General features: G+C 37.2%; 1 protein-coding gene across 1 annotated transcript in view; it reads left to right on the top strand.

Moving 5' to 3' along the window:
* Positions 1–14,133, top strand: part of CHP1 (calcineurin like EF-hand protein 1) — a 36,500-nt gene that overhangs the window by 9,616 nt on the left and 12,751 nt on the right. The window contains exons 3-4 of the mRNA XM_006066244.4: positions 7,763–7,843; positions 11,746–11,873. Of these exons, the coding sequence (XP_006066306.1) occupies positions 7,763–7,843; positions 11,746–11,873 (209 nt within the window). The remainder of the gene's footprint in view (positions 1–7,762; positions 7,844–11,745; positions 11,874–14,133) is intronic.

Below are 14,133 nucleotides of genomic sequence, written 5' to 3'. Positions count from 1 at the left end.
TGTAGACTTTGCTCATTAGCACTTATCGTCTCTCTTTTAATTTTAGTAGATGTGAGTGGTAGATCATTTTGGTTTTGATTGCACTTCCCTAGGCACCCCACTCCAGTACTCTTGCCTGGAAAATCCCATGGATGGAGGAGCCTGGTGGGCTGCAGTCCATGGGGTCGCTAGGAGTCGGACACGACTGAGTGACTTCACTTAGACTTTTCACTTTCATGCATTGGAGGAGGAAATGGCAACCCACTCCAGTGTTCTTGCCTGGAGAATCCCATGAACAGAGGAGCCTGGTGGGCTGCTGTCTATGGGGTCGCACAGAGTTGGACACGACTGAAGCGACTTAGCAGCAGTAGCAGTGGCTAATGATGTTGAGCATCTTTGTGCTGCTTGACCATTTGTATGTCATCTTTGGGGAAATGCATATTCAAGTCCTTTGCCTGTTTTTCAATTGGAGTTTGTCTTTTTTGTTGTTAAGAGTTCTTTTTATACCTGAGATACCAGACACAATCTGCAGATATTTTTTCTTATTCTCTGAATTGTCTTTTCACTCTCTTTCTAGTGTTTTTTGAAACACATAGCTTTAAGTTTTGAAGTCCAGCTTACCTAACTTTTCTTTTGGTGTGCATGCTTTTCGTGTTGATTCTGTGAAACCATTGCCAAGTCCATGGTCATGAAGATTGCCCCTGTGTTTTCTTCTAAGAGTTTTATGATTTTAGCTCTTATATTTAGGTCTTTGATTCATTCTTGATCACACCATGCAGATTGTGAAATCTGAGTTCCCCTACCAGGATTTGGACCTGGGCCCTGGCAGTGAAAGGGCCAAGTCTTAACCACTGGACCACCAAGGAATTCCTCATTTTTGAGTTTCTTATGTGTATATACACACAGACTTTTTTGGTATATTTATACAAAATGGAAAAAAAAAGGGGGTGGGGGGGCTTCCCTGGCAGTCCTGTGATTAAGACTCCTTGCTTCCACTGCAGGGGATGTAGGTTCAGTCCCTGGTGGTCGAACTAGATCACACATGCTGTGCAGTGTGGCAAAAAAAAAAAAAAAGCAACAACAACACAACAACAAAGCAGTGTTGTGTGTGTAGCAATAGAAAGAAATATAAGAGTCAAACTTTATTTTTTGACCTGTGGATATCTAGCTGTTCCAGCAACATTTGCTGAAGAGACTATATATATTTGTACTTGAAAAATAAATCAGATTAGAATATCTATATTTCCTTAAGCCCAAATACTTGAATAATTTACTAGAGTTTGGGATTATGTTTTTCTCATAAATTAAGATTTAGCCATTAAGTGAAGATATAGAATTCACATTAGTTTTGTGTCCTTTTCTTTTTTCTAGAAAGTAGGTGATTTATAAATGTGTATATTTTAATCACTTTCATGGTTTGCTGGGAAAAAAATGGAACATCTTTTGTAAAAGGAGCTGTTTTTCCTCAGAAAAGGTGAAACTTTTCACGTGTCAGCTAGTGTTACCTGCTGCTTAAAATGTAGGCAATATTTGCTCAGCCCCTAAAATGTAATTTCACACTCTATGAAAAGCCAGTGAACTAACTCACTCTTTTGATGCCTATCTATTAAATACCTGTAATGCACTAGACACTGTTTCTCTTCTGGTTTCTACAAATTCTTGGTAGAGGAAAAGCTGGTAGGAAGTGATGGGGTAATTTTTTATTTCATGGTTACCTAGATCTAGCTGACTCTTTTGTATTCAGCTTTACAAAGTACTTGGTCTAAATTCTGTGCTTTGATCTCTGTCATGGATGTGGATCAAAATGTGGGGAAAACCCCAAGCCACCTTGAGTGCAAGAGAGAATTACCCTGTTGTACTACATGGTAGACAACTGGCATGTTTCAGTCAACCCTTGAACAAGGCAGAGTTAGAGATGGTGGCCCTCTGCACAGTCAAATCTGAGAATAACTTGTAGTCTGCCCTTCGTGTACGCAGTTCCACATCCACAGAGGTATCCAGTGACGGACCTGTAAGTATACTATGTAAGTATACTATGATACTTACTATTGAAAAAATCTGCACATAGATGGAACCATGTTCAAGGGGCAACTAAGTATGTAAATCATTTTGTTGTACCCGCCCATTGTCAGGAATTTCACACTGGCTGTGCCTCCTGACAATGGCCATCTCAGCCTCTGGCCATCTTGTTAGATTGTCTTCCCCTTTCTCTCACTCTAGCCTTATTGAATACCTGGTAAACTCAAAATTCTTTTTTTTTTTTTCCAGATTCTTTTATGGTAATAGAGTTATGTAGCTGTCTCCTTTACTGCCTTTAGTGCCAGACTCAGCTCAAGTTCTGTCTTGACCTTAAAATAACCCATCAGGGTACTCAGCTGAATACAAGTTACCTCCAGTCTTTTGTTACCTGTAACAGGTCCCACTTTCCTAAGAAAGTTATTAGGAGAAATTTTTTTTTTCCGTATTTTCTTCACTTTCTTCTCCCAAGATGCTCTATGTCTGGGGCTTGAAGCCAAATTCTCCAGAGTGAGAGACTATAGTGTACAGTCCAAGACATTCTGTACTCCTTTTTTAAAAGTGTCAGTCTGTGGGAACATGAAGCAGAAACTATGGAAGGCTTTGGTTAGAAATGGAGCTTCAGCAAAGTGCTTTCAAAGGTTCAACTCCAAAGTATGTTTTATAAAACACTACATCCATGGCCTACCCATAGGTATTAAGTTAAAATGATTGGTGATCCTCAGATTGATATTTCATATACTATAACTTCACAAATCTTACTTTCTTCAGGTGTCATTATTTTGAGTGAAATATTTCTATCTCTGCCATTGAAATTGGTCTTTGAAAAGGCAACTGGGTCTTACAAGGTGCCCTGAAATGGTCCTTTGTAGGTCAGGTCAAGGTGGGAGCCTGGTCATTATCTGAATACAAAGAAGGCTTCTTTTGTTTAAATATCCTTGAAAAAGTGAAAGTGACCTTTGAAAAGGCAACTGGATCCGTAAGATGCCCTGAAATGGTCCTTTGTAGGACAGGTCAAGGTGAGAGCCTGGCCATTTTCTGAATACAAAGAAGATATCTTTTGTTTAAATATTCTTGGTACTGATCTAATCTATGGGGTTAGATGTCAGGATAATGACTACCCTTTGGGTTGGGGAGCAGATAGACACAAAGGGAGCATGAAGGAAGGAAGGACGGACAATATTTGGGTTCTGATTGTGATTGATTCCTTGATTTGGGTGCTGGTTATAATCTGCACTGGTGAAGCATCATCGTACTGAATGCTTGTGATTTGTACTCCTCCCTGTATGTATGTTACACCTCATTAAAGGTTTACTTTAAAAATATCCTGTGCATTGAGCAAGTTTAACATTGGATCTTCATCAGATACTTTCTCTGATGTAATACCATGATGAAAAATATTCCTGGGTGTTAAGGCATGCAGGTTAAATTGACTCTAGGGAGCAGTACAGACCAGTTAAACTCTGCAAGGAAGTTATTACTGAAACTACTAGTTGGCTGTGTTGTTATATATCACTTTTAAAAAGATTACCTGTAATTTTTAAGAGATTGTGTCCTAAGTGGTAGCCATTTATCTGCTTAAAAACTGAGTGCCTTTGAGATTCATTTTCTTGTTTGACTTTATCCAGAGGATAGATGATATCAATATCCTGGATAAGCTCTTGCTTTGTACAGAATGCTCTCAGTCATTCCATAATGGAGTTTCACAGATGAGAACCATGATGCCAATCTAATTCTCATTTTTTTATTACAGTAGGTAATCTTTTTTTTTTTTACTCTCTTGAAAGCTTCAAATATATCTTCCTGATGTTCTGAAATTTCACAAAATTGTGTCTTTTTGTGGGTTATTTTTCATTATTCATTGCTTGGTATCAGGTGAACTTTCTCAATCTAAAAATATGTCCTTTGGGTGGAAAGTTTTCTTCCATTATTTGTTTATTTCCTCCCTCTCTTCTTTCTTATTGATTTTTATGCCTTTTCTATTAGTTGGCTATTGGACCATCATGACTCAGTTTTCTCATGTTTTCTGACTGATTTTTTTCCTTTGCTTTCTGGAAGATATCCTCAAATTTATTTTATAGATCTTTTGATGAACTTGGCTACAATCACATTTTTAATTTCCAAGAAATTTTTTTGTTCTCTGACCTCCGCTCTATCATAGTAGCTTATATTTGTTTTATAGATGCCAAAACTTATCAAATGTCTATTGGGTTACTTATTAGAATATTTCAAACTCTCTTTTGTTCCCTGAATTATCATTACATCTATTCATCTTGGGGCTTCCCAGGTACTCAGTGGTAAAGAATCTGCCTGCCAATGCAGGAGACGCATGTTCAATCCTGGGATGGGGAGGATCCCCTGGAGGAGGAAATGGCAACCCACTCCAGTATTCTTGCCTAGAAAATCTCATAGACAGAGGAGCCTGGCAGGCTACAGTCCATGGAGTTGCAAAGAGTCAAACACAACTGAGCATACACGCATGCTTTTCATCTTGATCTTACTCTTTTATGTTATTGATTTTTCCAAAAGGCTGGTGAGCCTTAATTGTCCATTCCTATTTATGAAAAAGCCTGGATGGGGTAATGTAGAAAATGGGCATAGGTTTGTTTGTGGTTGGTTTCTCACAGGGCTTTCCCTAGATGGAAGGACTGACAACAAGCCTTCTATACTCTGAGCAGGACCAGTAAGTTGGCAGACCTTACTTTAGGGCATGTGGTTAGGGAGCAAGGGGACAGATTTGCAGTTCTCTTCCCCCAATGAAAGGACTGTGGTCCTGGGGAGCCAGCCTCCTGTACTTGGCCAAAACCCTGCCCAGGTGGCTCTTCCAGTTTCTTTCCGTAGCAGCTCCCCATTTTTATCCTGGGGACAAATGATTTTATGTTCCTGGGATGGGTGCTGGCAGCAGTGGGCAGCTGGCCCATTCTTTAAAAGTTCTGGTAATTAATTTCCCTGAATGCTGTTAATACTTCCCTCGCCTGGCAATTCTGAGTGTGGTGCCTTGCTGAGGCTGCAGGGCAGAATGGCTATCAACTCTTCTACTTTGACTTATCACTACATTTGTGTCTGTTTTCTAACTTCCAGAATTTGTCAGAATTCCTTGTCTATTAACATACTCCTCCCACCCTGATTGTTTATGTCATGGCTGTATTCCCATGTGTAAAATTTTACTGACATTTCAGAGGGGTTTAGAGAATAAGAGGAGGTAAACGTGTGTGTGATCACTTTCTCAGCCAAAAGTCAGATGCAGCTTTGCAAATAAGTGACTGGCCCTAGAATACTAAAATAAGTAGCAAAGACTGGATTTAGAACTTTGGCACTTTATATGAAAAATTCTATTATAAAACAGAAAACCAGGATCATTTTTATCAAGAACAGTCAACAATAATAAACTGTATATTGTTTAATAGTTTATAAACTGTTTCTTAATACTCTTATTTTTATATTGATATTTTCAACTGTATTTCCCTTGATCTTAAAGACGTCATTGTATATACAATCTAAATTCTAAGAGTAGAGTTAAAAAATGTCAAAAGACAGGGTTTAGAACTTTACTGATGTTGGAAATCCATGACTAGATTCCTCATGGAGACTGACAGAGTTAGGCTAGATTGTGAACTCACCACTTGACACTAGACCTGGTATTTTAAACTGTGTCTTTTTGCAGCTAAAATTACTTAAGCTTGTTAGACAATTACTTAAGCTTGCCGTCTATGGGGTCGCACAGAGTCGGACACGACTGAAGCGACTTAGTAGCAGCAGCAGCAGTTAGACATTAAACTGAGGTATGTGGCCTTGCAATTCACATTAGCCTTAATCTTCTTTTAAAAGGAAGTAGTTATTGTTTCTTAACCACTGTCAAACAAGAGGAGCTTACATTGTGTTGATAATGTGGACTTTGTATTACAGAACATATTATGTAATAAGAGCTTAGTACATTTTGTTGAATTATATAATCACACCCTCCATAATTTTCTTTAATAATTTTAAGCAACCCAGTTATCTTATGAATGTCTTCTTCTGGTTCATTTATTGATGTAAAAATTATTACTCTAAATGATGGAAGATTAGAATCCAGAGTTATTATACCAGAGCTTTGCGCTTAGTCCCCTAGGTCATTTCTTACCTTTGTCGCCACCAGATGTGGTGTTGTTTAATTACTTAATTAAGCACCCTGTAAATGTTAAACCACAAGAGGATCAGAGAGAGAGAGCTGAAGGCACCTGGGTAAAATATGAACATTTTGTTAGCATCTTGTACAGAGAAGGTAGAGGAATGTTTTCTCTCTTCTGTTAGTAAATGTCTTGAAAGCAGGAGTCATCTTTTTGAGTTTAGATCCTTTGTACCCCCTTCTTATCTGGAAATTACTGCAAACCTACAGAAAAGTTACAAAAATAATGCAAAGAACTTCATATAACCAGTACCCAGATTTACCGCTTGTTAACACTTTGCCACATACTTTAGTGTGTATTCCCTATAACTAGGAGATTCTCATAGCAAAATCAAGAAATTTAGCATTTTCTATGCATTATATAAAATTCTGTGTTCTATATGGCCCGTATTCCACAATGATCTATTGACTCAGTAATGTCCTTCACAAGTTGTTTTTTTTTCCCTAGTCTAGGATCATGCATTGAGTTCTGTTGTATGTCTCTTTAGTCAGTTCTCTTTGATCTCAAACAAGCCTCTGCCTTTCTCTGTCCTTCATGACATTAATATTTTATAGATATATTGTCTCTGTTGTAGATAGCTTTATATTTCTGGCATAGGATATCAACCCAGGAATTGTTTTTTTTTAAGAAAATTGTTACTAAACATTTTTGGGGAGAGCACCTTTCTTTCCAAAAGTTTATTTAATATGGGAAAGAAGTGTAGGTTTTTTAGGAAAAAGAGCATATGTTTTGACTTACAGTTGTTATTTAGTCACAGACTTAGTTTTAAATTGCAGTTCTTCCACTTTTTACCTTTGTAGCACTGGACAGGTTACTTTGTGTCACTGACTCACAACTTCCTCAGCTCTGAAAGGGTACAGATTAAGTGTTGACATGAAAAAATGAGATAAAGTGTATTGACAGAGTAGCACATGATGTGTATAGGGTGAATGGAAATTAACAATATTTACTTTAACAGACTTTAAGTTGTAGAGGATGACAGCTCTTGCCATGTTCAAGGGTTAAATACTTCTCTAGCTCTAGTCTGTAGAAGGCACTGGAGAAAAGTCCAGTCAGAGCAAGGACGCATGGAATCATTTATCACATTTTGTTCTGTACTGAGAACGCTTTACCATCTGAACCACCAGGGAAGTCCAAGATGTAAATATCATCTAAGAATTCCTTGCATTTCTTAAGTGCTGTGTATCTTCTTACCAAGGGTACGGAGGCCTCTGTGAATTTTTTCTCCCATGTTCCAGCTCTTTGGTGTTTGATACTTCGCAGTTGCTGTTCATTCTACAAACTTAATAACTAAGTGCAAAATGGTCATGTTCAAAGAATCATTTACAAGGACAGCTTAGTATTTGCTTGTTACTGACATAACCTGTGTGCTGAATTCATTGGAATGTGACATAGTCAAATCTGGCTTCTTCCACTCCTGAGCTGGTGCAAGAAACACTTGGCAGCTATTAAAGTGCTATTCTTTGCAGTTATTTGGTATAATTTGCCACAGAAGTAAATTCCAGGAGGTAATATTCTTGCTCGGTTGTACTCTTGCATGACAGAAGGAGTTCATGCAAGGGCCAATGGTCTCTAACCCAAGGTGATTCTCTTGGCAGCCGGGAAGACTTTCAGCGGATTCCAGAACTTGCCATCAACCCACTGGGGGACCGGATCATCAACGCCTTCTTTCCAGAGGGGTGAGTCCTTGCAGGTGCTGGACCTCCTTTTGGAGTCTAATCTGGAGTATTGATATTGGTTGGGTCATCTCAGACCATTATCTTCCTCCTATTGGACATTCCTAACTCAATCATATCTACAATATCTCTACCGTCTCCCTGTTTTAAACTTCAAATAGGTATGTTAGCCCATTTTCACAGTTCTGTCTTTAATCTCTCTTTATCTTTGATGTAAAACTAAACATTTAAAAAACTATAGAGATAATTTCAAATTTATAGAAAAGTTGCAGAATTTGCAAATAGTATGACAAACACTTTTATGTCTTTTATCCAGATGCATCTGTTGTTGTATTGTTAATATTTTGCCTCATTTGTGAGTGCTCTCTGTCTCAGTCCTAGCCAATAAAAACATCATTCGAGCCACATGCATAGTTACTACAAACTTTCTAGTAGTCACATTTTAAAAAGTAAAAATAAACAAGTTAAATTAATTTTGGATAAACAAGCTAAATTAACTTTGGCAATATATATTTTATTTAACCCCGATATATCCAAAATGTGTAAATCAGTATTTTAAAATTATTGTACTATATATTCTTTTTCATAAAAAGTCTGGCATCTACTGTATAATTTATACTTAACCATACCTATCAAGTGCTGCTGCTGCTAAGTCGCTTCAGTCGTGTCCGACTCAGTGCGACCCCATAGACGGCAGCCCACCAGGCTCTCCCGTCCCTGGGATTCTCCAGGCAACAACACTGGAGTGGGTTGCCATTTCCTTCTCCAATGCATGAAAGTGAAAATGAACGTGAAGTCGCTCAGTCCTGTCAAGTGCTATAATAATATAAAATATGTTTCTTCCAGCTTTATTGAAATGTGACTGACATGTAACATTGTATAAGTTTAAGGTATACAACATAATGATTTTATATATGTATATATTGAAAAATGATAGCCATAATAATATTAATGAACACATTCATCATCACATATAGTTATTTTTCTTGTGATAAGAACTTTTAAGATCTCTCAGCAGCTTTCAAAGATACAATTCAGTGTTGTTATCTATAATCACTATATTCACCCCCAGAATATATTTATCTTATAAATAGAACTTGATACCTTTTGACCACCTTCATCCACTTCCCCTATAGTCTACTTTATTCTAATATGTTATTGATATTCCAGTTTTCTCAGTTTATCCAACAATCTCCTTCCTCCACTATAGGATCCAATCTGGCTCAGTTGTTGTCATATATTCTTAGCCTCCTTTAATCCAGAACATTTCTTTTCTGACACTGGCTAAGGAAATAGTTCCCCTACCACACACACACTTTCTCAAACAGGTTTAGGTTTGTGTAATTAAAACTGGGCATTTGATATGCTTCACTTAACCTAATATACTGTCTTCAAAGTACTGAGTTAATATTTACTGAATCGATTAGGTACCTTTTGCTGAATAAAGCTTATCATATAATCTTGTTTTAAGTAACAATCTCTTGAACAATCTCTTCCTGGTTCCTTGGGACTTGTTTATATGACCCAGAGGACTTTTAAAATGTTACATGGTTGCCACTTCTTAAAGTGTCAGTGAAAACACTCAGGTAAAGTAAGTGGAGAGGAAATTGTAGAACTCTGAATTGAAAGCAAAGGAATTTGCAAGTTGAGAAGTTGGTCCCTCAGTCAACTTAAGTGACAGAGAAGACTAGCAGCCAGTTCCTGTGAAGACAGCACTCAGTGAGCCCGAGACCTCTCTTTCCAGGTTCATGTTGACCATGAATGATTGTCTGTTCTTCCTCATTTTCTCATTTTTTGTCTGCCTGAAATGCCCTGTTTGTTTCAGTTGTGGTTTTAGTGCTGAATTCTTGTCTTTTTTAAACTTCTTTTGTTTAGCCCTTGCAGAGAATTGAACTGTGTCCAGGGATGACTTTCACTGCTGTGTTTTGTTTCCAAACCTTTTGCAGTGCAAAGTAAACCCTGTAGAGTCATTTTGCCAACCTTTTTTTTTCAGTGTTCCCTGGTCACATTGATCGTTTGAAAAAGCAGCTGTGGAAAGCTGTTTTGTAAAGGCCAGGCCGCCTTTGTTGTGACTGTGGTGGTGCCTGTCGTCTTCCTAATTGATCTCTTGTTAAGGACACAGTGAGTGCGGACACACTCGAGGTGTATGAGGAGGCTGAGGAGGACGCTGAGCTACACTGCTAGGCAAGCCCCCCTCTGCTTCTTGCTCTGTCACAAATAGGTATTTGACTTCTAGGTCGTATGCAGGTTCAATTTGGTTTTGTTTTTTTATTTTATTTATTTATTTTTCACTGCACTGAGTCTTTGTTGCTGTACTTGGTCTTTCTCTAGTTGTGGCAAACGGGGCCTAGTCTTTAGTTGTGGCACAGGGGCTTCTCACTGTGGTGATTTCTTTTGTTGTGGAGCGTGGGCTCTAGGGCTTAAGAACCTCAGTAATTGCAGAGCATGGGCTCTGAAGTGTGGGCTAAGTTGCCCTGTGGCATGTGGCATCTTCCTGGGATTGAACCTGTGTCCCCTGCATTGGCAGGTGGTTTCTTAAGCACTGGATCACCAGGAAAGTCTCTCAGTTTGTTTTTTTTTTTTTAATAGAATGAGATTTAAAAGTAGGACATTGGTATTTAGTTTCCTTTTTCTCAGAGACACTATGTCAGTGATATATATTTACCTATTTGTTCTGGCATATGACTCCAGTCTTATTACACATTCCATGATTCCTCAACTCTTACTAACATTTTTTAGAGGTAATGAAAGGTCATTCTTTTGAGTACAGAGGGTTCATGACCTAGCATTTGAACTCTACCTTTAGAAGGTCTCTAATCTGTATGTCTGCTCGCGCTTGAGACCCGATATACAACATTTATTCAATGGGGACAAACAAAGACTAGGATTTATTTTTAGGTAGCCACAGGAACCAGGCAATCTGTTCTCTCCATAACTGCCTTAGATAAATAACTATTCACATGGAACATTCTTTTTCAATATTAAAAAGCATTCTTTATTCATTCAAGTTTTAGAATTGTTTCTTATAAGGTTACTGATTAACTGTGGCACAATAAAAAGATTTTCTCTAATCTACAGTACCCAAAAAGCTTTATACATAAAGAGGTCTTTCAAAGCATTATGAGGAAAATATCTATCCAACTATGAGGGAATAATAAAATCATGATACAGCCACACAATTATGCAGATGGTTAAAATGTTTTGAAGTTTTTATATTGGTTAGAGACATGCCTAAAAATTTTTAAAAAGCAAGCTACAAAATTACATATGCAGTATGTTCACAATTCTCCAAAAAGCACAGAAAAATTACTGGAAGATATATTAACAATGATTCTAACTGGTAGAACTAGAAGTGGTATTTTTCTACTTTTTATCAAATTTTCAAAATGTACTTATTCTGTGACTAAATAAACTTTATTTCAAAAGCAGTTGTTGCATAATATGCCTTAACTTTAAAATATCACTAGGTATATGTGACTGCAGGGAAGATATGCGAGGTGGATAGGGAGACATTTGGATGAAATGGCTAACTTGCTGTTTACTTCAGAGCCTGAAGCAGTGAGTTCAAGTGTTGGCTTGTCTGATAGCACAGCCCAGCTGCTACTTATAGTCCTCTTTGGGAAAAAAAATATAAGTAAATTTAATAGGTAACTGACTCTGGTAAGTCCTGTTACCTTTCTAAGTCTGGTTAATCATTTATAAAGTAAGAATAATAATACCTACCTCAAAGGGTTGTGGCAAGACTTAGCTGAACATATTTTATGAACTCTAAAGTACCATGCATATGGAAAGAGACTTCATTAAATGGACCTTCAGGCCCCTCTAGCTATAACTATTAATATATTAAATTAATAAGAAATAATCACCTTGATTGACATGTTCTTTTTGTTATCTTTCTTGATCAGCGAGGACCAGGTGAACTTCCGGGGATTCATGAGAACCTTGGCTCATTTCCGACCCATTGAGGATAATGAAAAGAGCAAAGATGTGAATGGACCAGAACCACTCAACAGCCGAAGCAACAAACTGCACTGTAAGGAGATAGTCTTCTGGCTTAAAGTATTTGCTTTTCATTTCTTACAAATCATTTATTTATTCATTCATTTACTAAGGAATCATTTATTCGAACACAGTGGTTAAGAGCTCAGACCCTGGAGCTAACCTGGCTGGATTTGAATCCCAGCACTGCCACTTTTTGGCCCTGTGACTTTGGGCAGGTTACTTCATATCTTTGGGCTGCAGTTTCCTTTTCTGTAGAATGGGATATTAAGAGGTTTCACACAGGAAGGTTGTAAAGATTTGATGACAGATCTTCATCTTCATCAAGTGCTAGAGTGACAGCAGTGAAAAAGATCCAGCCCACCTTAAAATTTGACAGATGTTGGGATGTCACTTAAGAGGGGTGGACAGCCAGGTTAGTGAAAGATTTCATTTTTCTTCCCGTGCCTCTCACCTCCTTTCTTTGGATACTTCTTAGATTTCCCTCTGTCCTTTGTTGGTTTGTGTAGGATATTGCCTAATCCCTTATAATACTTCTCCAAGAAATTAAAATTGATTTCTCTTTTCATTTAACACAAGTTGAAGTTGAAATTGTATTGAATTGATTTTGCCCAAGCTTCTGTTATTGGGGTGCCCACCAAATTTTTACTAGATGTTTTAAAGAAAAATTAAAAGGCTTTATAACATTGAAACAAATATGGATAAACTATAGAATATAATGTCAAATTTACATACATTTGAAAGATGGTACATGAAACTTAAAGTTTTAATTTGTAGCCCTTGGCCCATATCCCAGATCTCCCTTGCCATAGGAGTATGAGTTCACTCCTCCTCTATTTCAGGTAGAGTTTGAGAAGTACTGAAATAAATATTGTTGTATAAGACAAGAAAGGTTTTTGAACCCAAATAATAAACCACTGCTCTTCTTCACTACAAAATCATATACCTTAGTGAACAGCAAAAAACTTGAATATAAACAAAATTGAATATAGAAGAAAACAGAATTCTGATGAATTGTTCTCCAATTTATTGGATACTCGATGTTTATTAGTGAATTTCCCTTTCTTCTTTCAAGACTAAGTACTGTTTGAAACAAAGCCCTGTGTCTTAATGTTTTTTGAGGTTTAGTGTATATTTAGTACAAATTTGCCTGATGCTGGCATTAGTGTAGGAGATTATTTTCTTATTCAGTGTTGTCAGACCAGGAGTTGATCAATAATTGAAAAAGTTGGCTTTAGCATGGGATCATAGAAAAGGATACATGGCTTAACATTTTAATTTACCTTAAAATATTTAAAAACAGATTCATTGGCCAACCTTTGGATGTAGGACCAAGAGTTGTTTTGGTTTGTTTTTTTTAGAATTATTTATTTCTTTTTATTTATTTAGTTTTTAATTGGAGGATAATTGGTTTACAATGTTTTATTGATTTCGGCCATACAACAATGCAAATCAGTCTTAAGTATATATTGTTTTGTTTTAATAAAGTTCTGTTGATGGGAGTTGTGTGACATTTTTTGCACAGAACCTATCTGTAATGTATGGTCTAAGGTTTCTGGTTGCAGTTTCTTTTCAGTGAAAAGAGAACTTAAGGGTACTCAGAAAGCATTCTGAGAATAGAATTTTCCAGGTGTTTACATTTCTTCCTTCATCTTTTACGTTTGTCCTGCCACACTTTTCACAACAATGTTTTGTTTTTTTTTTGCTGTCTTCAGTGACTTGATTTTGAGCCTTTCAAAAGCTGTCAAACTAATTTTCATTTAAAAAATAGCTTTCTCTTCACATGTTTCATTTCCTATTAAGTTATACAGCTTTATGAAAAGTATAGATAGCACAATTCTAGGATAGTTGACACACCTGACTCTTGGTAAGAACCACCTCAGCAGGTGGAGTAGACACTCCAGAGTCGCCCATTGGCTGCAAGCGTGCTGTGTGCTGTCAGCTGGAACGATTGCAGAGGGGAGGGGAGTGTCTGTGGATCAGTGAGTTGGTTAAGGAGAAAACAGTTAAGAGACATTCTGTGCTCTACAAAACTATGCTTGCTTTTCTAATCCAGGATGAGAGGAGGCTCTAAAGGTTATCAGATGTAATACCGACCCGTTACCTGAATTCCCATTACGCGTGGGCTCTACCTTTTTCAAGTCATGAATTACCTTAGCAGTCTGGTGAATACTATCAATCTCATCTCAGAATGTTTGTGAAAGTATAAAATGAAACACATACAATTATAAAGAAAACCAATTATATTGAAATACAATTAACAAAATGTTAAAACAACTTTGTGATGCAGTGAT

Source organism: Bubalus bubalis, chromosome 11 (genome assembly GCF_019923935.1).
Source record: "Bubalus bubalis isolate 160015118507 breed Murrah chromosome 11, NDDB_SH_1, whole genome shotgun sequence".
Classification (NCBI taxonomy): Eukaryota; Metazoa; Chordata; class Mammalia; order Artiodactyla; family Bovidae; genus Bubalus; species Bubalus bubalis.
Note: the sequence above shows the minus strand (reverse complement) of the source record. Positions and strands in the feature narration are given on the sequence as shown.